Source organism: Pollachius pollachius (assembly GCF_949987615.1).
Source record: "Pollachius pollachius genome assembly, chromosome: 2".
Lineage (NCBI taxonomy): Eukaryota > Metazoa > Chordata > Actinopteri > Gadiformes > Gadidae > Pollachius > Pollachius pollachius.
The window spans coordinates 8678505-8701780 of NC_136935.1; the positions used below are offsets into that span (position 1 = coordinate 8678505).

The window sequence follows — 23276 nt, forward strand, 5'->3', positions numbered from 1 at the left end:
CATATAGAGAGACCTGCATCACCCTATAGAAAGATCTGTATCACCATCTAGGTGCAGGAAGACCTGTATCCCCCTATAGAAAGACCTTTATATAGACTTGTATCACCCTATAGAAAGACCTTTATATAGACCTGTATCCCCCTATAGAAAGACCTTTATAGAGACCTGTATCCCCCTATAGAAAGACCTTTATATAGACCTGTATCACCCTATAGAAAGACCTGTATCACCCTCTAGGTGCAGGAAGACCTGTATCCCCCTATAGAAAGACCTTTATATGGACTTGTATCACCCTTTACAAAGACCTTTATGTAGACCTGTATCCCCCTATAGAAAGACCTTTATATAGACCTGTATCCCCCTATAGAAAGACCTTAATATAGACCTGTATCCCCTATAGAAAGACCTTTATATAGACCTGTATCACCCTATAGAAAGACCTTTATATAGACCTGTATCACCCTATAGAAAGACCTTTAAGGGGTGTGTCAACAGCACCTTAACGTGATTGGTCTGTCCCGTCATTGAACGACCTGTCTTTGTATCATCTTTGCTTCCTATCGGAGTTCTGTTCGAATAATTTTGAATACAGAAGAGACTCACGATAGAAGTTATAAAGTACTCGGGTTTTGTGTTCAGCACACCAAATAAAAGACCTGCCATCTCAACTCCCCCAACGACCACGTGAAGCCATGGAGATGCGATCATCATCATAATCACCACCACTTTATTATTAAACAGCCCCGTTACAAGTGGGCGAGGTTATGTGCGCGGCTCCAGTGTGGGCGTGGTTAGGTGCGATGCTCTTGTGTGGGTGTGGTTATGTGCGAGTTTCCCCTGTGGGCACGGATATCTGCGCGGAGTGATGACCTGAAGCGGTCCATGGAGCTGGAGGATGCGTTCCGCGCCGTGGGGGAGTTCGGGCCGTACCAGCGGCGGGCGGTGTGGCTGCTGGTGCTGCTACAGGTATTACAATACAACACAATCTCTCTAATGGCGGGACGAGCGGCGTGACGTATCGGCGTAAGGGTGACGTGGCCAGGAAGTCAGGAGGGTGGGGGCTGGGGGGGATTTCAAACTCCGACTAGTTTGGTTTTCAGTCTTTAAAGACTCCGCGGGGGTCTGGGTGTTGGCGGTCTGCGGAGTGGTCTCCGGCTTGTTCCGGGTTCGCCGGGGAGGACCACGCTGCGGGGTGTTGATGTCTGTAGGGTGCATCCTGGGGACCCTGCCCTACGTCACCACCACAGCACCGCCCTACGGGAGGAGCGGCGCGAATATAGTCCTGGAAATGTCGCGTGAACTCGACCGAATGACGCCGAGATTTTCGGATGTTAGTTTGATGTAAAAAGTACTTTCAGTATGCAAAGTAGATTCGCTCTCATGCAAATAACACTCGACCTTCTAGTCCCAAACATTTCATGCGCGTGTGCGTGTGAATGTGTACGTGTGTGCGTGCTTGCGCACGCGTGTGTGTGTGCGTGTGCGTGTGTGTGTGTGTGTGTGTGTGGTGTGTGTGTGTGTGTGTGTGTGTTTAGCTGTACATGGCGGGTCAGGCAATGCTGCTGGTTCTGGTCGGAGCCGCTCCAGACCTCCTCGTTGACCAGACCGCCGCGGTTCCTGGAGGGGTCCGCTTCACCGAGGACCTGGACTCTATCGTCACTGAGGTGACGATGGGGACACTACCTCAACACCACCATCACCACCACCCCAACCCCAACCCTACCTCAACACCACCACAACACCACCATCACCTCCACCTCAACACCACCAGCCCATCCCCCATCTACACCACCCCAACACCACCCCAACACCACCTCAACACCACCCAATCACCAATAGCCCATCCCCCATCTACACCACCTCAACACCAACCCAACACCACCCCAACACCACCTCTACACCACCTCAACACCACCCCAACACCACCTCAACACCACCAGTAACACCCTCCACCATCCATTTATCTGTCTGTCTGTCTGTCTGTCTGTCTGTCTGTCTGTCTGTCTGTCTGTCTGTGTCTGTCTGTCTGTCTGTGTCTGTCTGTCTGTCTGTCTGCTGCCTCTCTGTGGTCCCAGTGGTCCCTGGTCCAGGACGAGGCCTACAAGGTGAGCCTGGCTGGCTCTCTGTTCTTTGCTGGAGTCCTGATGGGAAACATCGTGTTCGGCCCGCTGTCGGACAGCATCGGGCGCAGACCTGTCTTCCTCACCGGTACTCACACTACACTACTACTACCTTACTACTACTACTACTACTACTACTACTACTACTACTGTACTACGACTTTACTACTACTACTGCTGAACTACGACTTTACTGCTACTACTGTACTACTACCTTCCTACTGCTCTACCAATATTGTACTACTACTGTTCTACGACTTTACTGCTGCTGTTCTACGGCATTACTACTGCTACTGCCTCTATACTACTACTTTACTACTAACTATCACTATACTACTACTTTACCACCACTATACTACTACTTTACTACTACTTTACCACCACTATACTACTACTTTACTACCACTATACTACTACTTTACTAATTTACTGCCACTATACTACTACTTTACTACCACTATATTACTACTTTACAAACACTATACTACGACTTCTACTACTAAGACAAATAGTTTGTCTGATAAGCCGTCCATGAACAAGCACAATAAAAACCTTGTTTAGTGAAACGTATTTACATGTATGTATATATATTAATGTGATGAACTCGTTAGTTGAGTGGGACTGGTGGACCCTGAGGGTTAGGGTTAGTAGAGGAGGAGGAGGGGTTAGTGACACGAGAGCAGCGCTCATGAGCCCTGTTGTTCTCCACAGTGCTGTTCTTTGAGGTGCTGTTTGGCTACCTGACGGCTGTAGCGCCGAGCTACGAGCTGTTCGCCCTGTCCCGGCTGCTGGTGGGCCTGATGAACGGGGGCATGGGTCTGGTCTGCTTCGCCCTCACCCAGGAGTACGTGGGCCGGTCCTACTGGGCCACGACCGGTGAGTAGCTAACAGCTAGGACCGGTGAGTAGCTAACAGGCTATGACCGGTGAGTAGCTAACAGGCTAGGACCGGTGAGTAGCTAACAGGCTAGGCTGGATCGTAGCTATGCTAACAGGGATAACAGTGTATCTATGCTAGTGGTTCCAGGATTAGCATGTAGCTGTTGTTGACGTGTGTGTGTGTGTGTGTGTGTGTGTGTGTGTGTGTGTGTGTGTGTGTGTGCAGGCACCATGTCGAACTGTGCGTTCGCGGTGGGCATCGCTCTGTTCGGCCTGCTGGGGTTCTGCGTGCGGCCCTGGAGGACGCTGGCTGCCACCACCAACTCCCCCGGGGTCCTGTTCTTCCTACTGGCCGTGTGAGTACTAGACCCCCAGGACCCACCTAGACCCCCAGGACCAACCTAGACCCCCAGGACCAACCTAGACCCCCAGGACCCACCTAGACCCCCAGGACCCACCTAGACCCCAAGGACCAACCTAGACCCCCAGGACCCACCTAGACCCCCAGGACCCACCTAGAGCCCTAGGACCCCCAGGACCCACCTAGACCCCCAGGACCCACCTAGACCCCCAGGACCCCGAGGACCCACCTAGACCCCCAGGACCCACCTAGACCCCCAGGACCCCCAGGACCCACCTATACCCCCAGGACCCACCTAGACCCCCAGGACCCCCAGGACCCACCTAGACCCCCAGGACCCACCTAGACCCCTAGGACCCCCAGGACCCACCTAGACCCCCAGGACCCACCTAGACCCCCAGGACCCCCAGGACCCACCTAGACCCCCAGGACCCACCTAGACCCCCAGGACCCACCTAGACCCCCAGGACCCCCAGGACCCACCTAGACCCTCAGGACCCACCTAGACCCCCAGGACCCCCAGGACCCACCTATACCCCCAGGACCCACCTAGACCCCCAGGACCCCCAGGACCCACCTAGACCCCCAGGACCCCCAGGACCAACCTAGACCCCCAGGACCAACCTAGACCCCCAGGACCCACCTAGACCCCCAGGACCAACCTAGACCCCCAGGACCAACCTAGACCCCCAGGACCCACCTAGACCCACCTAGACCCCCAGGACCCCCAGGACCCACCTAGACCCCCAGGACCCACCTAGACCCCCAGGACCCCCAGGACCCACCTAGACCCCCAGGACCCACCTAGACCCCCAGGACCCCCAGGACCCACCTATACCCCCAGGACCCACCTAGACCCCCAGGACCCCCAGGACCCACCTAGACCCCCAGGACCCACCTAGACCCCCAGGACCCCCAGGACCCACCTAGACCCCCAGGACCCCCAGGACCCACCTAGACCCCCAGGACCCACCTAGACCCCCAGGACCCCCAGGACCCACCTAGACCCCCAGGACCCACCTAGACCCCCAGGACCCCCAGGACCCACCTATACCCCCAGGACCCACCTAGACCCCCAGGACCCCCAGGACCCACCTAGACCCCCAGGACCCCCAGGACCCACCTAGACCCCCAGGACCCACCTAGACCCCCAGGATGGGGTCTGAGTGATGACACAGACCTCAGCTCATGGTGGGTCTGCGTCATCTGGTTTTCCTCAGAGTCTTGCCAGAGTCTCCTCGATGGCTCTACTCCCAGGGCCGCGTCGATGAGGCAGAGGAGGTGATTGTATAACATCTCTACCTTATAGTGATCAGAACATCTCTACCTTATAGTGATCAGAACATCCCTACCTTATAGTGATCAGAACATCTCTACCTTATAGTGATCAGAACATCCCTACCTTATAGTGATCAGAACATCTCTACCTTATAGTGATCAGAACATCTCTACCTTATAGTGATCAGAACATCTCTACCTTATAGTGATCAGAACATCTCTACCTTATAGTGATCAGAACATCCCTACCTTATAGTGATCAGAACATCCCTACCTTATAGTGATCAGAACATCTCTACCTTATAGTGATCAGAACATCCCTACTTTATAGTGATCAGAACATCTCTACCTTATAGTGATCAGAACATCTCTACCTTATAGTGATCAGAACATCCCTACCTTATAGTGATCAGAACATCCCTACCTTATAGTGATCAGAACATCTCTACCTTATAGTGATCAGAACATCCCTACCTTATAGTGATCAGAACATCTCTACCTTATAGTGATCAGAACATCCCTACCTTATAGTGATCAGAACATCCCTACCTTATAGTGATCAGAACATCTCTACCTTATAGTGATCAGAACATCCCTACCTTATAGTGATCAGAACATCCCTACCTTATAGTGATCAGAACATCTCTACCTTATAGTGATCAGAACATCCCTACCTTATAGTGATCAGAACATCTCTACCTTATAGTGATCAGAACATCCCTACCTTATAGTGATCAGAACATCTCTACCTTATAGTGATCAGAACATCCCTACCTTATAGTGATCAGAACATCCCTACCTTATAGTGATCAGAACATCTCTACCTTATAGTGATCAGAACATCCCTACCTTATAGTGATCAGAACATCCCTACCTTATAGTGATCAGAACATCTCTACCTTATAGTGATCAGAACATCTCTACCTTATAGTGATCAGAACATCTCTACCTTATAGTGATCAGAACATCCCTACCTTATAGTGATCAGAACATCCCTACCTTATAGTGATCAGAACATCCCTACCTTATAGTGATCAGAACATCTCTACCTTATAGTGATCAGAACATCTCTACCTTATAGTGATCAGAACATCCCTACCTTATAGTGATCAGAACATCCCTACCTTATAGTGATCAGAACATCCCTACCTTATAGTGATCAGAACATCCCTACCTTATAGTGATCAGAACATCTCTACCTTATAGTGATCAGAACATCTCTACCTTATAGTGATCAGAACATCTCTACCTTATAGTGATCAGAACATCTCTACCTTATAGTGATCAGAACATCCCTACCTTATAGTGATCAGAACATCTCTACCTTATAGTGATCAGAACATCCCTACCTTATAGTGATCAGAACATCCCTACCTTATAGTAATCGTAACATGTTCTATGTATAGTAATGCTGCGCTGCGTTGTGTGTTTAAGTATTACTTGAACGCACAACAATAATCTGAGATAATCTGCTGTGGCTGTAGATATTGCGCTACGTTGCTATGAGGAACGGTTGCCCGGCATCCAACCTGAAGCTGCGGCGCGCTGACCCCGCCCTCCAGCGGAAAGGGGGTGGTGGCCTGCTGCGATTGGTCAGCCATCCGGTGCTGCGCTGGAGGACCATGTTGCTGATGTACACCTGGTGAGGTCACGACCGTAGACCTGACCCTACCCTAGACCTGACCCTACCCTAGACCTGACCCTAACCTAGACCTGACCCTACCCTAGACCTGACCCTACCCTAGACCTGACCCTACCCTAGACCTGACCCTAACCTAGACCTGACCCTACCCTAGACCTGACCCTAACCTAGACCTGACCCTACCTTAGACCTGACCCTACCCTAGACCTGACCCTACTCTAGACCTGACCCTAACCTAGACCTGACCCTACCCTAGACCTGACCCTACCCTAGACCTGACCCTACCCTAGACCTGACCCTACCCTAGACCTGACCCTACCCTAGACCTGTCCCTAACCTAGACCTGACCCTAACCTAGACCTGACCCTACCCTAGACCTGACCCTACCCTAGACCTGACCCTACCCTAGACCTGACCCTAACCTAGACCTGACCCTAACCTAGACCTGACCCTACCCTAGACCTGACCCTACCCTAGACCTGACCCTACCCTAGACCTGACCCTAACCTAGACCTGACCCTACCCTAGACCTGACCCTACCCTAGACCTGACCCTACCCTAGACCTGACCCTAACCTAGACCTGACCCTACCCTAGACCTGACCCTAACCTAGACCTGACCCTACCCTAGACCTGACCCTACCCTAGACCTGACCCTAACCTAGACCTGACCCTACCCTAGACCTGACCCCAGTGTGTGTGTGTGTGTGTGTGTGTGTGTGTGTGTGTGTGTGTTGGTGTGTGTGCGCGCTCCAGGTATGCATGTAGCCTGGTATATTATGGGCTGACCTTAGGAGCCGGGACCACGTCGGGCAGTCGCTATGGAAACGTGATGATGTACGGGCTGGTGGAGCTGCCTGCCTATCCGCTCTGCATGTACTTCATCAACAAACCCTGGTGAGCATCCCATAATACTCAGGAGGCCGAGGGCTTACCATCGCTGGTAACCAACCCCACATCAATAGGTAGCATCTACTGATCAATAGGTAGCCTCCACTGATCAATAGCCTCTACTGATCAATAGGTAGCCTCCACTGATCAATAGCCTCTACTGATCAATAGGTAGCCTCTACTGGTCAAAACCCTCTACTGATCAATAGGTAGCCTCTACTGATCATTAGCCTCTACTGATCAATAGGTAGCCTCTACTGATCAATAGCCTCTACTGATCAATAGGTAGCTTCTACTGATCAATAGCCTCTACTGATCAATAGGTAGCTTCTACTGATCAATAGCCTCTACTGATCAATAGGTAGCCTCTACTGATCAATAGCCTCTACCGATCAACATCTGGCCTCAGAGGTGAGAGGCCGAGGGATTGTGTTGGCTGTTTGATTGACAGCTGATTGGTGTGTCAGGGCCGGGAGGAGGCGGAGCACCGCTGGCTTCCTGTGTCTGGCCGGAGCTTCCTGTCTCTGTACTGTCATCCTCCCAGAGGACTCAGGTACTACTATAATACACACAGTACTGCAGTACTACACACAACCTGTACTACACGCAGTACTGCAATACTTTATACACAATACCACAATACTATAGACACAATGCAATGCACTGTAGTACAATACTTTATACACACAGAACTACAATTACAAGTGTGTGTGTGTGTGTGTGTGTGTGTGTGTGTGTGTGTGTGTGTGTGTGTGTGTGTGTGTGCGCAGCAGGAGCCCTGATCAACAGCAGGTCTTTAGCTCTGCTGGGCAAGCTATTGGTCAGCGCAGCGTTCAACATCGTCTACATCTACACCGCCGAGCTCTACCCCACCAGCATTAGGTAGGCTAACCACCAGCTAACCATGCTACCAGCTAGCTCTACCCCACCAGCATTAGGTAGGCTAACCACCAGCTAACCATGCTACCAGCTAGCTCTACCCCACCAGCATTAGGTAGGCTAACCACCAGCTAACCATGCTACCAGCTAGCTCTATCCCACCAGCATTAGGTAGGCTAACCAACAGCTAACCATGCTACCAGCTAGCTCTACCCCACCAGCATCAGCTGGGCTCACCACCAGCAAACCATGCAATCAGCTAACCACGCTACTAGCTAGCTCTACCCGCCCATTATCAAGTAGGCTAACCACCAGCTAACCATGCTACCAGCTAACCATGCTATCAGCTAGATCTACTCCCAGCAGAGGTTCTCAGCTTCTTGGAGCACGGTTGGTTGTTAGTCGTCAGGGTTACGGCTCGAGGCTAGCAGGCATAACACAGGCTTCATCGTGTGTGTGTGTGTTAGGAACGCCGGGCTGGGGGTCTGCTCGATGGCCTGTCGGGTCGGGGGGATTCTGGCTCCGTTCGTTCCATCCATGGTAAGAAGGTTCTGGGGTCGGTGGGCTGTAATTATGGCGCTGACTCTAAAGAGCACAACAACATTGTGTGTGTGTGTCTCTGTCTGTGTGTGTCTCTTTGTTTCTGTTTGTATGTGTGTGTGTCTCTCTGTCTCTGTGTGTGTGTGTGTGTGTGTGTGTGTGTGTGTGTGTGTGTGTGTGTGTGTGTGTGTGTGTGTAGAGGGTGGTCCACAGCTCCCTCCCGTTCACCGTGTTCTGCCTCAGCGGGCTGACGGCCGGCTGCCTCACCCTGCTGCTCCCCGAGACCCTCGGCAGCCCCCCTGGAGAGACCCTGGAGCCCCCCCCCCTTGACCCGGCCCCCGGCAGGGTGCTGCACCCCAAGGTGCCCACTCATACAACACATGATACAGGACCACTGTATCATATACAGGACCACAGTATCATATACAGGACCACAGTATTATACTGTATCATATACAGGACCACAGCATCATATACAGGACCACTGTATCATATACAGGACCACTGTATCATATACAGGACCACAGTGTCATATACAGGACCACTGTATCATATACAGGACCACAGTGTCATATACAGGACTACTGTATCATATACAGGACCACAGTGTCATATACAGGACCACTGTATCATATACAGGACCACAGTGTCATATACAGGACCACTGTATCATATACAGGACCACTGTATCATATACAGGACCACAGTGTCATATACAGGACTACTGTATCATATACAGGACCACTGTATCATATACAGGACCACTGTATCATATACAGGACTACTGTATCATATACAGGACCACTGTATCATATACAGGACCACAGTATCATACTGTATATGATACAGGACCACTGTATCATATACAGGACTACTGTATCATATCCAGGACCACTGTATCATATACAGGACCACTGTATAATATACAGTAGTCCTGTATCATACTGTATCATATACAGGACCACTGTATATGATACAGGACCACAGTATCATAAACAGGACCCAGCGGTTCAGTGAGTAGGTATGTCTGTCTGTGACAAATGGCCTTGTCTTGCGTTTTCAGCTCCATCTGTATGAGAAGACGTCGAGATGGCCAACTGACAGACATCCAGGTGGCCTACAGACAGACGGCCACTCCTCCTACAGACAGACGGCCAGGTGACCTACAGACAGACAGCCAGGGGTGACCTACAGACAGACGGCCAGGTGACCTACAGACAGACGGCGGCCAGTTGACCTACAGACAGACGGCCAGGTGACCTACAGACAGACGGCCAGTCCTCAGACAGACAGACTGACAGACAGACCAGAATAAACTGTGTAAATGTCCAATTTTTGAAGGATTCGTACTGACTGTATTTATCTTGTTATATTTAAGAAGATATGCAATTCAAATTTTGTGATAATAATAAAGATGATATTTTGTAATGAATGGAGTTCTCGGTCTGGATTCTCAAGAGGCAGAGGAGGAATGCTCTGTGGAAGCTTTATAACCCTGTGGTTGTCCCTGTGTTCAACTGGTCTGTCATATCATTTAATATAAGCTCACACACTTCACTTCAACAGAGATTCATATTTAAAAAACAGTCTATTTAAAAAAAGAACTATGAAGTTGGTCGCAATGAGGCAGAGTTCAAAGGTCCTGGAATAAATTAAGGTTCTATTGAGGTAGGTGGATGGTAATATAATAACAGACAGTACACACGGACTGGGATCTGAACATCTGCCCAGTCTGGAGAGGAGGCCTGGGATCGTGGGATCTGGGGCCAAACCGGACCGGGTCCCTGGGGGGTCCAGGGGAGGCAGGACCTGGGGGGGTCTAGGCCCCTGGGGGGTCCAGGGGAACCCAAGGACGAGCCCCGACCTGGAGTAGGACCTGGGAGAGGCCTTCTGAGTCCCAGTACCTCAGGATCTGAAGTGATGAACTGTCCGAGCCGGATGCTGTGTGCGTGCGGTTACCAGGAGGTGACGGAAGGTGTCGCCACATCCCGCCTGTCGGTCAACCAGCGAGCGAAAGACATGACGTCACCTTGAAGCCTTTCCAAGATGGCGACCGATTGTTGTTGAAGTGCCGCTGGTTTCAGAATGAATAACGTTATGGTTCAACGTTCACCCTTTCATCATGTTGAGATCTGATCATGTTTAGGATTTCACGGTCAATGACCGTCCACGTCGGTCAGGTGACGCTGGAGGCGCAGCGGCTCCGGGGAGGATGGTAGATCTCCTCACCGGGAACAACACAACCTTCTGCCGGGGACCCCGGGACCGCCTCACTTGGGGACCGCCCGGGGCTCGTCTCGCTGACCGAGAGCCATGGACGGCTCGGAGCTCAACGGAGGCTCGCCTCCACACGATGAGGAGAAGTTCCGAGCGGATCCGGTTTACGGCAGGAAGGTAAACCGAGCGGCCCCGCAGGACGGGACCTCGGTCCCGGGATCTAAATGTCTCCCCTGCCGCCTGGAGGATAGCTGCGTGGTCTCGGGCGACTGTCGCGACCACGGCCGCTCAAACAGCTTCAGGACCCCCGGGGGGCGGACGGGAGGGGGGGGCCACGTCGGTCCCTGTTCGGTCGGGTTGGGGGAGGAGATGCCGTCAGCTCCGGGTCAGGTCTCAGGGACAGGTTCCGGGCTCCGAGGAGGCTGCGGGGGGACGGAGTGCGGGGAGTCCCCGGACTCTGAGGACGTGATACCGGGACACCGGAAGGGGGACAGACAGCCTGTAAAAGCCGAGGTTTCCGTCTCCGGTGAGCTCCAGATAAACGACCCCCCCGGTGGGGGTCGAAGAGCGGATACGACCCTTGGCCAGCCGGCGGAGGGAGGGGCGCGCCGCGGGAGTCGCGAGGAGGTGAACGTTGCCAACGGCGGGTTGCACCTCGTCTGTACGCCACGTGACGTGCACGAGCCCCAGCACTCTGAGAACAACACCACGCTCCCCGACGAGCCCGAGCCCCCACCACAGGGGACGGGTGTCAGGACGTCAGGCGCCGGCCAGGGTCACGACCCCGGGGGTCTCCCTCCCGCCCAGGACTGGACCGTCCCGGGACAAGGACCCCCTCTCCATGTCGTGCGCCCTGAAACTCCCTCTGACGCTCCCAGCCCCCCCTCCACCAGCCCCCCCTCCCCTGACCTCCCCTCGGCCAACCCTGCATCGGCCAGCCCCCCCTCTCCTGGTCCCAGCCCCCCCTCCCCTGGTCCCAGCCCCCCCTCTCCTGGTCCCAGTTTGGCGGCGAGGCCGCAGACCCTGAGGACCCGAGGGAGTACCGCGGTGTCTCTGAGCTGCGACGCCACGCCTCTCTCCCCGGAGGAGGGGGCGGGGCTGTACTTGGAGGGGGCGGGGCGGCGGCAGAGCGCCCCGGACCCCTTCCCAGACCCCCCCGAGTCGGGCCCCCCCCTCCCCAACCAAGAGGACCACCATCGCAGAGTTCTTCACCAGGTGCCCACGCCCGCCCGCCCGCACGCATGCACGCACGCACGCACGCACGCACGCACACCAGAGGTGTACATCTCCAAAAATCTTTTCTCTCCCTCCTCCTCCTCGTTCCCCCTCCTCTCCCTCCCCCTCCTCTCCCTCTTCCCCCCTCCCTCTCCCTCCTCTTTCCCCCTCGTCCTCCTCCTCCTCTCCCTCCTCCTCTCCCTCCCTCTCCCTCCTCCTCCTCTCCCTCTCCGTCCTCCTCCTCTCCCTCCTCCTCTTCCTCCTCCTCTCCCTCCCTCTCCCTCCTCCTCCTCTCCCTCCTCCTCCTCTCCCTCCCCCTCTCCCTCCTCCTCCTCTCCCTCGTCCTCCTCTCCCTCCCCCTCTCCCTCCTCCCCCTCTCCCTCCTCCTCCTCTCCCTAGTCCTCCTCTCCCTCCCTCTCCCTCCTCTCCCTCCTCCTCCTCTCCCTCCTCCTCTCCCTCCTCCTCCTCTCCCTCCCCCCCTCCCTCCTCTCCCTCCTCCTCTCCCTCCTCTTTCCCCCTCTCCCTCCTCCTCCTCTCCCTCCTCTCCCTCCCTCTCCCTCCTCCTCCTCTCCCTCCCTCTCCCTCCTCCACCTCTCCCTCCTCCTCCTCTCCCTCCCCCTCTCCCTCCTCCTCCTCTCCCTCGTCCTCCTCTCCCTCCCCCTCTCCCTCCTCCTCCTCTCCCTCCCCCTCTCCCTCCTCCTCCTCTCCCTCGTCCCCCTCTCCCTCCTCCTCTCCCTCCCTCTCCCTCCTCCTCCTCTCCCTCCTCCTCCTCTCCCTCCCTCCTCTCCCTCCCCCTCCTCCTCTCCCTCCTCTTTCCCCCTCTCCCTCCTCCTCCTCTCCCTCCTCGTCCCCCTCTCCCTCCTCCTCCCTCTAGAAGTTTGTTTTCCAGGAAATCCAAAGAGCCTGTGGTGCCTACCCAGAATGCACCAGGCTGGCGTCTGTTTGGGAAGGTGGTCCCAGAGAGCGATGGAGGCCAGCAGGTCAGACACAGCTCAACGTACATTTTAACATACATGTCATCTCAACGTACATGTTACATGACATACAGCTCAACATGCAAGTTAACATACATGTTACACATCACACATGTTATACAGCACAACAAACATGTAGGAGTGAAACATATGCAGATATGTGAAGCAGTATTGTTAAAATCTATTTAGTAGTTATATAGTTGTTATATATGTTATAATTATCTAACGTTATATTATATATATATCTATATACATATATATTGAATGTATGTAGTGGTCATATATCTATATGTGTGTGTGTGTGTGCTATCATTGCTTTACACGGGGAATGGGTTAGCCTAGCGATTGTAATACTTGCACTTGGTTCTATCAACATCTTTACTGTACCGACAGCGATATATTGTTTCACTTCTTATGACAAATGTACTTATTGTAACAAATGCACTTACTGTAAGTCGCTTTGGATAAAAGCGTCTGCTAAATGCCCTAAATGTCAATGTAAATGTATGTGGCATGTAGCAGTAGTGGTAATATATAGTATTATGTGCATATGTAATGTATCTATATATGTTGTAATGTATATATATGTGTTTCTATATGTAGTGTCTACCTCTGTGTCGCCCACAGCGCCCCCTGCCTCCTGGGAGGAGGAAGCTGCTGGAGTTCGAACCCCAGTCCACCACCGCCCTGATCCTGGAGCAGCGTCCTGGGTGAGACCTGTCGCCAAGGCTACCAACCCTGGGGGCCCCGTGGGGGGGGGTTGTGGACGTGGGTGTGTTGACGTGTGTGTGTTGTCGGGGGTGTTGGTGTGTGTGTGGACGTGGGTGTGTTGGTGTCTGTGCTGACGGGTGTGTTGGTGTGTGTGGATGTGTGTGTTGACGTGTGTTTGTCAACAGGTGTGTTGGCGTGTTTGTGTGTGTGTGTGTACGTGCGTGTGTTGACGTGTCTGTGTTGACGTGTGTGGATGCGCGTGTGTTGACCTGTTTGTGTTGACGTGTGTGTGTTCACATGTGTGTTGCGGGTGTGTGTTGACGGGTTTGTTGATGTGTGTGTTCACGTGTGTGTGTGTGTGTGTGTACGTGTGTATGTTGGTGTGTTTGTTGGTATGTGTACGTGTGTGTTGGCGCGCGTGTGTGTTGGCGCGCGTGTGTGCTGGCGAGCGTGTGTGTGTTGGCGCGCGTGTGTGTGTTGGCGTGTGTGTGTGTTGGCGCGCGTGTGTGTGGTGACAGGTGTGTGTTGTGTTCTCAGGAACCTCCCTGCTAAGAGTGAGGAGGAGGCGCAGAGACACCAGCAGGAGTACCAGGAGATGGTGGCAGGAGCACGGAGGAGAGGTAGACAACAAACACCTGCCTGTCTGTCTGTCTGTCTGTCTCTAGAGAGATACACAATACTATATATAGTATGTATGTATGTGTGTGTGTGTGTCAGAGGTGAAGGAGGCTCAGAGGAGGAAGAGGAAATTGAAGGAGCGCCACAGACGGGAGGAGAGCATCTCTCACGCCATCAACACCTGGACCGCCCACATCCTGCCGCGCTGGGACCAGATGTACGACACAAATATATACTCATATATACACAGCTACACTATATATACACAGCTACACTATATATACATGAGGGATGTGAATGGCTCAATGACTCAAATTTTTCATGGTCGAATAATCAGTGGGTGGTATGAACGAATAATCGATTATTCGATGTGTGCTGACATTCACAAAGGCAGCCATGGATCATCGGCAATAAATCACTTAATATCTTAAATGCAAAAAAACAACTACCTGCTAAGCTAAGTAGTTCCAGTCAAATTGTATGTTCAGCCTTCGAAACAAGAGCTGGTCAATTGTGAGCTGGTCAAAAAAATGAATTAAACTGTAATCAGACAACGTGGTTATATGCTATAGACCCTAGAGTATATGTTGTATAAAGGCTGGGACGAATTTCGAATTATAAATATGTACACTGCATAATGTTAGCTCTCTGGCTCATAGCTGGGCGGACTAGAATACCTCCCGTTGCCAAGGCGTAGCTGTGGTCCGTCCTATTTACTGGAGGAGTGAACAACGTTTCCGTTACATAAGAACCTTACGGGAGGGTAATGATTGTTCCAGGTATTAGTCAAACCCTCAAGCGTTACCAGGGAAACAAAGTTATGGCTTGTGAAAAACTATATTTGGATTGTAAAATGCATGAAAATATAAATGAATGGTCCTAATTTATTTTCTTCGGCAAGTGACCATGGTATGAGCGGGATAATGCCCTTCAAGGTGTCCAACATTAGTTCCGTCCGTTAATTCTTGTTTATTTGAATGGGAAAAAATGTTAACGGTCCAAATGTTAAAAGTCCACTTTGACCCTCGGGAACCTATAATCAAATAATCTGATATTCTGACTCATCCTTAATATACATAGATACACTATATCTACTAATACATACACAGCTATACTATATATATATAGATACACTATATCTACTAATACATACACAGCTATTCTATATATACATAGATACACTATATATACTAATATATACATAGCTGTACTATATATACTAACATATACATAGCTACACTATATATACTAACGTATACAGAGCTACACTATATATACTAACGTATACAGAGCTACACTATATATACATAGCTACACTATATATACTAATATATACAGAGCTATACTATATATACATAGATACACTATATATACTAATATATACATAGCTACACTATATATACTAATATATACAGAGCTATAATATATATACATAGATACACTATATATTCTAACATATACAGAGCTACACTATATATACATAGATACACTATATATACTAATATATACATAAGCCAAACAATATATACAGAGCTAAACTATATATATTCTATATATGATGTATAAATATATACATGTAGAGCTAAACAGATATATTTAATATCTGGACTTCCTGTCTGGACAGGAAGTGCACGCGGCGTGTGCGGGAGCTGTGGTGGCACGGCCTTCCTCCCAGTGTCAGAGGAAGAGTCTGGAGCCTGGCCATCGGGAACGACCTCAACATCACCCCAGGTACTCACAGCACGCACACAAGCACCAAGCACACACACAATGCACCACACTCACACCGAGCACACTGCACGCACACACAATGCACACACGCACCCTTGCAGCCTTGGCAATGACAGTCTTTAAAGGTGTGTGTGTGTGTGTGTGTGTGTGTGTGTGTGTGTGTGTGTGTGTAGAACTCTACGATATCTTCCTTTGCAGGGTGAAGGACAGGTGGCGGTGTTCCAGTGAGACCAGCTCCGTCAACGACAGCGAGAGCGGTATGACATCATCCCCCTCAGCCAATCAGAGCAGACGTACAGACTCTGGGCCCCCTCAGCCAATCAGAGCAGACGTAGAGACTGTGGGCCCCCTCAGCCAATCAGAGCAGACGTAGAGACTGTGGGCCCCCTCAGCCAATCAGAGCAGATGTGGAGACTGTGGGCCCCCTTAACCAATCAGAGCAGACGTGGAGACTGTGGGCCTCCTCAGCCAATCAGAGCATTCCAATGGTTACCAGCGGTTGCCAACGGTTACCAATAACATCTGTTAAAACGTCTTCCTTGTACTGATTTTTCAAAAGAGTGTTACGGTGAATGTAACCATGGCAACGAAGTCCTTTGTTGGGGTGACTGTTTACCTGCTGGTTACTGACTGGTTACTGACTAGTTACTGACTGGTTACCGGCTGTCTGTTCCAGACGGGGGGGCATCGCTGGCTGACAGGGAGTCCAGTCTGGACCTGATCAAACTGGATATCTCCAGAACCTTCCCCTCGCTCTTCATCTTCCAGAAGGTACCTTTCAATCAAACACTCAGCCCTCATCCTGTCAATCAAACACTCAGCCCTCATCCTGTCAATCAAACACTCAGCCCTCCACCTGTCAATCAAACACTCAGCCCTCCGCCTGTCAATCAAACTGATGGCAGCTCTCTCTCTCTCTCTCCCCTCTCTCTCTCTCTCTCAGGGCGGGCCCTACCACGAGGTGCTCCACAGTCTCCTGGGAGCGTACACCTGCTACCGGCCAGACATTGGCTACGTGAGTCACAGCCTCTAATGAGCCTACGTAGTGGGGCGGTCTCTCTGTTGTTCTCTTTGTAGGTCTCAGTACCTGTCTCTCTTCCGGTCTCACCCCCTGTCTCTCTGTAGGTCCAGGGCATGTCGTTCATGGCTGCGGTGCTGCTGCTGAATCTGGAGGAGGGGCAGGCCTTCATCACCTTCACCAACCTGCTCAACAAACCCTGTCAGGTCACCTTCTTCAGGGTGGACCACCAGCTGGTACGCACGCACAGACACGCGCTCACACAAGCACGCATGCACACACAGACACACACAGGCACACGTATACAACCACGCGTGCACACACACACGCACCCAAATAATCTCTCTCTCTCTCTCTCTCTCTCAGATGTTGAAGTATTTCGCAGCCTTTGAGGTTTTCTTCGAGGAGAATCTGCCTCGACTCTTCAGACACTTCCTCGCCAACAGCCTGACCCCTGACCTCTACCTGATAGACTGGTAGGTCCTGACCCCTGACCTCTACCTGATAGACTGGTAGGTCCTGACCCCTGACCTCTACCTGATAGACTGGTAGGTCCTGACCCCTGACCTCTACCTGATAGACTGGTAGTTCCTGACCCCTGACCTCTACCCGATAGACCGGTAGGTCCTGACCTCTAACCTCTGACCCCTGACCTCTACCTGATAGACTGGTAGTTCCTGACCCCTGACCTCTACCCGATAGACTGGTAGGTCCTGACCTCTAACCTCTGACCCCTGACCTCTAACTGATAGACTGGTAGGTCCTGACCCCTGACCTCTACCTGATAGACTGGTAGGTCCTGACCCCTGACCTCTACCTGATAGACTGGTAGGTCCTGACCCCTGACCTCTACCTGATAGACTGGTAGGTCCTGACCCCTGACCTCTACACGATAGACTGGTAGGTCCTGACCCCTGACCTCTACCTGATAGACTGGTAGGTCCTGACCCCTGACCTCTAACTGATAGACTGGTAGGTCCTGACCTCTAACCTCTGACCCCAGACCTCTACCTGATAGACTGGTAGGTGCTAATTCTTACTAATGCTATGGATGCTAGCTGTGAAGCTAACTGAGATGAACTCTGATTAGAGTCCCATGAATAGCTCAAGGCTCTTCACGCTGTACAGTACGGTCCTAACTCTGGACCTGGTACATTGTGGGGGCTCCAGGCTGTACAGTACGGTCCTAATGCTAACCCTGGTGCATTGTGGGGCTCCAGGATCTTCACGCTGTACAGCAAGGCGCTGCCCCTGGACGTGGCGTGCCGCGTGTGGGACGTGTTCTGTCGGGACGGGGAGGAGAGCCTGTTCCGCACGGCGCTGGGGCTGCTGCGGCTCTACCAGGACGTCCTGCTGCAGATGGACTTTATCCACATGGCCCAGTTCCTCACCCGCCTCCCCCCTGACCTCCCCCCCCATCTGCTCTTCAGCTCCATGGCCAGCACCCCCATGGTCTGCAGCGCGGGCCGCTGGGCGCAGGTGAGGAACAGCGAGGAACGTCGGCCGAGGCCGTTACTGAGGCCCCCGGTGGCCGAGGGCGGTACTGCGGCCCCCCGGGGGCCAAGGGCGGGACTGCGGCCCCCCCCAGGGGGCTGAGGCCGGTACTGCAGGCCCTGGTGGTCTCTAGATGTTTGACCCCTAGAGCTCTCTTGTTATGTGGCGGCTGTGTGTTCATCTCTCTTTCTGTTTCCCTTCAGGTGTTTTCTTCATTGATGAAGGACGGCTACAAAGAACCAGACAAGAACGGCAGCCCAGCCCTCCGGAGCTAACCCTAGCCAACTGAGGAACTAACCCTAGCTCACTGAGGAGCTGGCGCTAATAAGCTAACTCTAACTTTATAGCGGCCATAGTTCTCAAACTAATGTCCAAATTCATGCGAACTGCGAACTGAAAAGTACTCACTAGCTACCCATGCTATTGATGCTTGCTATGAAGCGAGCATCAATAGCTTTAGGTTGATGCTAGCTGATTTTAGGGCTAATATGGATTGAAAAGAAGTGCGGGAGTAGACTCTCCAGGTCTCCAGCAGAACCAGGGGCCCCCGCCCAGACCGGACCTGGGGCCATCGCCCAGACCGGCTCCCACTACAGAACGGACCAGGGGCCCAGACCGGCTCCCACTACAGAACGGACCAGGGGCCCAGACCGGCTCTCCCCTACAGAACGGACCAGGGGCCCTTACCGGCTCTCCCCTACAGAACGGACCAGGGGCCCAGACCGGCTTCCACTACAGAACGGACCAGGGGCCGGCTGGTGGGACTTGATGAATCTCCTTGTGGCTGCTGCATGCTAGCCCATCCAACAGTATTCATTAGTAGACCTCAGCATTTCTTAAGTTAGATTTATATCGTATAACATAAATATCTTGAGGAAAAGTATTGATAACAATGCTTGAACTAAGACCAGAGCAGAGGAACAAAGTGTCTTCTTTGGCTGACACCTGCAGCCGAATGAACCAGCAGAGAACAATGATCGACCTCTAGGTGTTTGACCTCTAGGTGTTTGACCTCCATGTGTCTGTCCTCTAGGTGTTTGAGCTCTAGTTGACCTCTAGGTGTTTGACCTCTTGAGGTTTGGCCTCTAGAGGTTGTACCATCGATCAGGTCTCTCCATAGTCTGGCTATTGCCAGACCAAGATCAATCGTAGATTGCACGTTGGTCTGGGGAAGCTGCTGTCATTTTCTTCAGCACAAAAGGCGTGATCAACGGGCGTAGTTCATTTGACTCTTTCGCGATTGGCTGCTTGCCGTCGCTTCCCTGTCGTCATTGTGGTAAACCAGCCAATAGCGCGCCAAGGGGAAAAGCCAGCTTGGTGATTGGCTCCCGCAAAAATGTATCGGAAGCAGAAAGAAATGTATTGCTCATCTCCAGACCCTTGTGCAGGGCGAACTCAAATCACCGGCAGAATGGGCGGGTCTTCCCAGTCTAGTCTCTCCATGTTGGGTTGAGGCGAAAGTGTCCTTGTTGGTCCCATGTCCGGACTCCGAGGGTGAAGTCCTGAAGGACTGCGATCAGACGTCAGGTCTTGAAAATGTTCCAGACTTGTATGTTCAGGCACACATCTATACCACTCCGTACCACTTGAAGCTAAAGGCACCTTATCCAGCTCTAAGCAGCCTATCAGCCACCCCCTCCCCCCCCACCACACACACACACACACACACACAAACAAACAAACACAGAATGTCTGTACAGGCCGTGTATCAAACACTACACCTGAGAGTTAATTTCCATGGTAGTCCTAGCCAGCCCTGCTATCATGCGTACCTAGTGTGTGTTAGCTAGCCACCTGTGTGATGGCTAGCCTGTTATCTGTTTGTTAGTAGATATTTGACTGTAGATAGCTAGCTTTACATTGCTAGCTGATGTAGGCCATATGTTGGCTAGCTTACGGTGCGTGTCTTGCTCGTACCATTGTTGAGCCTTTATGGGTACGGGTCGTACCATTGTTGAGACGTTATGGGAACGGGTCGTACCATTGTTGAGACGTTATGGGTACGGGTCGTGCCATTGTTGAGGCGTTATGGGTATGGCTCGTACCATTGTTGAGCCTGGAATAAAAGACTTCTCTCACTCCTGAGCTAAAGGAAGAATAAGATACTTGTTTTTTCCAGTATATTAACTTTATTGCTTTAATGACCGAGTTTGCTATAATGAATCACATTTATACTTTAAGATTGAAGACTTTAAGTTGACTTCTTGTGTGCTTGTACAGTTTTCATTCTGGTGAGTTAAAGAATGCAGCGATGACTCAAACTTGTAAATAATTTCTTCCTCAAGACCTCTTGATCTTTTTTTATTTCGTTTCGAGTCCTAGTCGTTTAATTCCTTTATTCGATTGCTTCTGCCTACTATATTGTTTATATAGGTAGGCCCACATTGTACACAGTAACTTAATAGTTTGTTATTTTTTATTGTTATATTTTCTACTGCTGTCCAGAAGCGAACACCTTCAGTTCCCTGGAGCTGTATGAATAGAATATTTAACAAAATAGCTTATTTATAGTTTTTTCGAGAGGTATGACACTAATTAAAACGAATGAATTGCATATTCAGCTAGAAAATTAATTTCCTGCAGAAAATGCGGTGAGTGCTGGACTGCAAAATGAGGTTGAAAATGTTTTAATAAGCGACATAGTTTAAGACGTAAAGAAATGTTGAATGTCTTGAATCAAGTGAAAGATTTGAACAGATGAAGTAAACATGCACAGTGCACACCATTTAAAAATGTAGAATCTTTTGAACAAAATGATAAGGCTGTTGGAATCCTTGGAGTCTCAGCTTTCATATGAGATATCGTTTGTGTAGCTATCATGACGTGAAAAAGATTGTTCACATTAGCATTTAGCTTCTACCGGAAGTTCACCGGATATGTAGGAAGCGCCTAGCCTAGTCTAGCCATATAAATGGGGGTCACCACACATAAACGCCACATGTATAACAATCATATTCCCAATCAATTAATCATTTTAGCGTCAGTGAAACAAGAAATGCCGTAACCGTTTTAGCTTAATATTGGGTTTCTAGGTTAAATACTGACGTTGTCAGGCTCCGCAATGTCCGAAATGGTTAGCTTTTGTGATAGCTGCCTTGGACTAGAGCGGATGACGTCATCACGCTCTAGCCTCAACTTCAATGAACTCAACTGAAATTATACGAAGCGGGTAAATTATGGCACGTTCACATCGCTTGGAATTATGGGGAAAACATTTTCGCGACGTCGGAAAGTTCTCGTGAACGACACCTCATGGGGCTCTTATGATTCTACTTTCATTGGGCAACTTCGGCCAGATTTTGATAACAGAGTTGCCCAGTTGGTGACGTATGGTTTACTAGTGACGCGCATGAATATGGCGGAACATGAAAGTTTTACTCAATATAAAAGAATCAACCATCATATCACATACTTTACTATTGATTGACGTTGTAACCGTCTGTTGGCATCGACTTTGCTCAGTTTTAAATGTTGTGTACTGGTAAACCAAATCTAGATAAGGGCACGTGTAGCCTTCCATACAGTGGAAATGCAATGTGCTTCTAATAAATAAAAGCAAAGGGATAGTAGGTGATAGTCTGAAGGGAAATAAAGGGCGTTCAAACTTGAAACTGATGCTACCAAGTTTTGTTTAGTTCTGACTGGTTTTGATCGGATGAAAAAGACCTCCTGTGAAGAACTTTTAGATTCCCACCGCAGTGCACATTAACGGTCGCTGTCGGGAACGCTCGTAAGCGTGAGCGTCATCACTGAAGAGGCGTCTCGTTTTCTGCCAAATTCTACACAATACACCTTCACTGTAAATTAGTGGGCCTTGAACGCATCAGGTGGCTCAATAATGTTCCCTCAAAACTCAATTTGAAAACGCCCAAACGTGCTAAATCCAACTCAAAATTAACTGAGAATAGAGAAGAAGGAAAATTAACTCAAAACGTGCAATGTCCGGTTGGTTCCGCTTGGGGACAGCAGGGAGCTGAGGAACACCAGGGGGCAGCAGAGAGCTGAGGACCACCAGGGTGCAGCAGAGCGCTGGGCACCATCAGGGAGCAGCAGACAGCTGAGGACCACCAGGAAGCAGCAGAGAGCCGAGGACCACCAGTTTAGGTCACGAGGTTCAGATCAGGACCCGGAGGTTCTGATGTGATCAGTTTGATCTCTGAAATCAATGACCAGAGCATCTGAATGTAGATGCTTCCAGGGGATTCATAATTATTAAATTATTGCAATTACTTTAAAAGAGGCTGGTGGCCTCAGTGAAGTTTCATGGATCAGATTCCAGATGAATCCGATCTAAACTACAGACAGGTAAGCGAGTCCCAGGTAGGTCCTCTGACCTCTGATACCAGGTAACGTAACATGTTAAAACAGGTTAAATACATTTTCATTACAGGTTATCACAGGTTTAATGTGTTTCTAATGTTTCTTGTTATAATTTACAGTAAAATGAGGTGGAGATACATCTAAAATATTAAGTTTAGATAAATGCCCCGACTAGGTTGGTAGTTTAGAGGAAACAGGTCCCAGTAGGTTGGTAGTTTAGATGAAACAGGTTCCAGTAGGTTGGTAGTTTAGAGGAAACAGGTCAGAGTAGGTTGGTAGTTTAGAGAAAACAGGTCCCAGTAGGTTGGTAGTTTAGATGAAACAGGACCCAGTAGGTTGGTAGTTTAGATGCCACAGGTCCCAGTAGGTTCGTAGTTTAGATGAAACAGG

At 50.7% G+C, this 23276-nt stretch overlaps 2 protein-coding genes across 3 annotated transcripts; both read left to right on the forward strand.

Annotated features, from left to right (window-relative positions):
• Positions 1–830: 830 nt before the first annotated feature.
• On the forward strand, positions 831–10020 carry slc22a15 (solute carrier family 22 member 15). Of its 2 annotated transcripts, none has more exons than XM_079730616.1 (13): positions 831–966; positions 1536–1664; positions 2076–2208; positions 2832–2996; positions 3225–3354; positions 4580–4640; positions 6122–6279; positions 7035–7175; positions 7637–7722; positions 7940–8051; positions 8516–8588; positions 8788–8949; positions 9652–10020. In XM_079730616.1, the coding sequence occupies exons 1-13, from the start codon at positions 883–885 to the stop codon at positions 9748–9750; spliced, it is 1533 nt and encodes a 510-aa protein (XP_079586742.1). In that variant the 5' UTR covers positions 831–882; the 3' UTR covers positions 9751–10020. The 2 variants fall into 2 exon arrangements, with proteins under 2 accessions (XP_079586742.1, XP_079586743.1); XM_079730617.1 differs by having other exon boundaries at positions 7943–8051.
• Positions 10021–10649: 629 nt separating this feature from the next.
• LOC307070390 (TBC1 domain family member 12-like) lies at positions 10650–20840 on the forward strand. Its single transcript, XM_079728839.1, is given in 14 exon segments — positions 10650–11972; positions 11974–12020; positions 12895–13000; positions 13622–13704; positions 14243–14325; positions 14423–14540; positions 15948–16054; positions 16228–16311; positions 16731–16825; positions 16998–17069; positions 17180–17308; positions 17439–17548; positions 18293–18551; positions 18770–20840. Coding segments are annotated over 14 exon segments (2436 nt in total). The 5' UTR covers positions 10650–10901; the 3' UTR covers positions 18842–20840.
• Positions 20841–23276: the final 2436 nt, after the last annotated feature.

Excerpts from the sequence above, each read along its gene's own strand:
- slc22a15 (XM_079730616.1), top strand. The coding sequence starts at position 883 with ATGGAGCTGGAGGATGCGTTCCGCGCCGTGGGGGAGTTCGGGCCGTAC. Across the intron at positions 2,997-3,224 it reads GTCCTACTGGGCCACGACCG|GCACCATGTCGAACTGTGCG; the intron begins GTGAGTAGCTAA and ends GTGTGTGTGCAG. Across the intron at positions 6,280-7,034 it reads ATGTTGCTGATGTACACCTG|GTATGCATGTAGCCTGGTAT; the intron begins GTGAGGTCACGA and ends TGCGCGCTCCAG.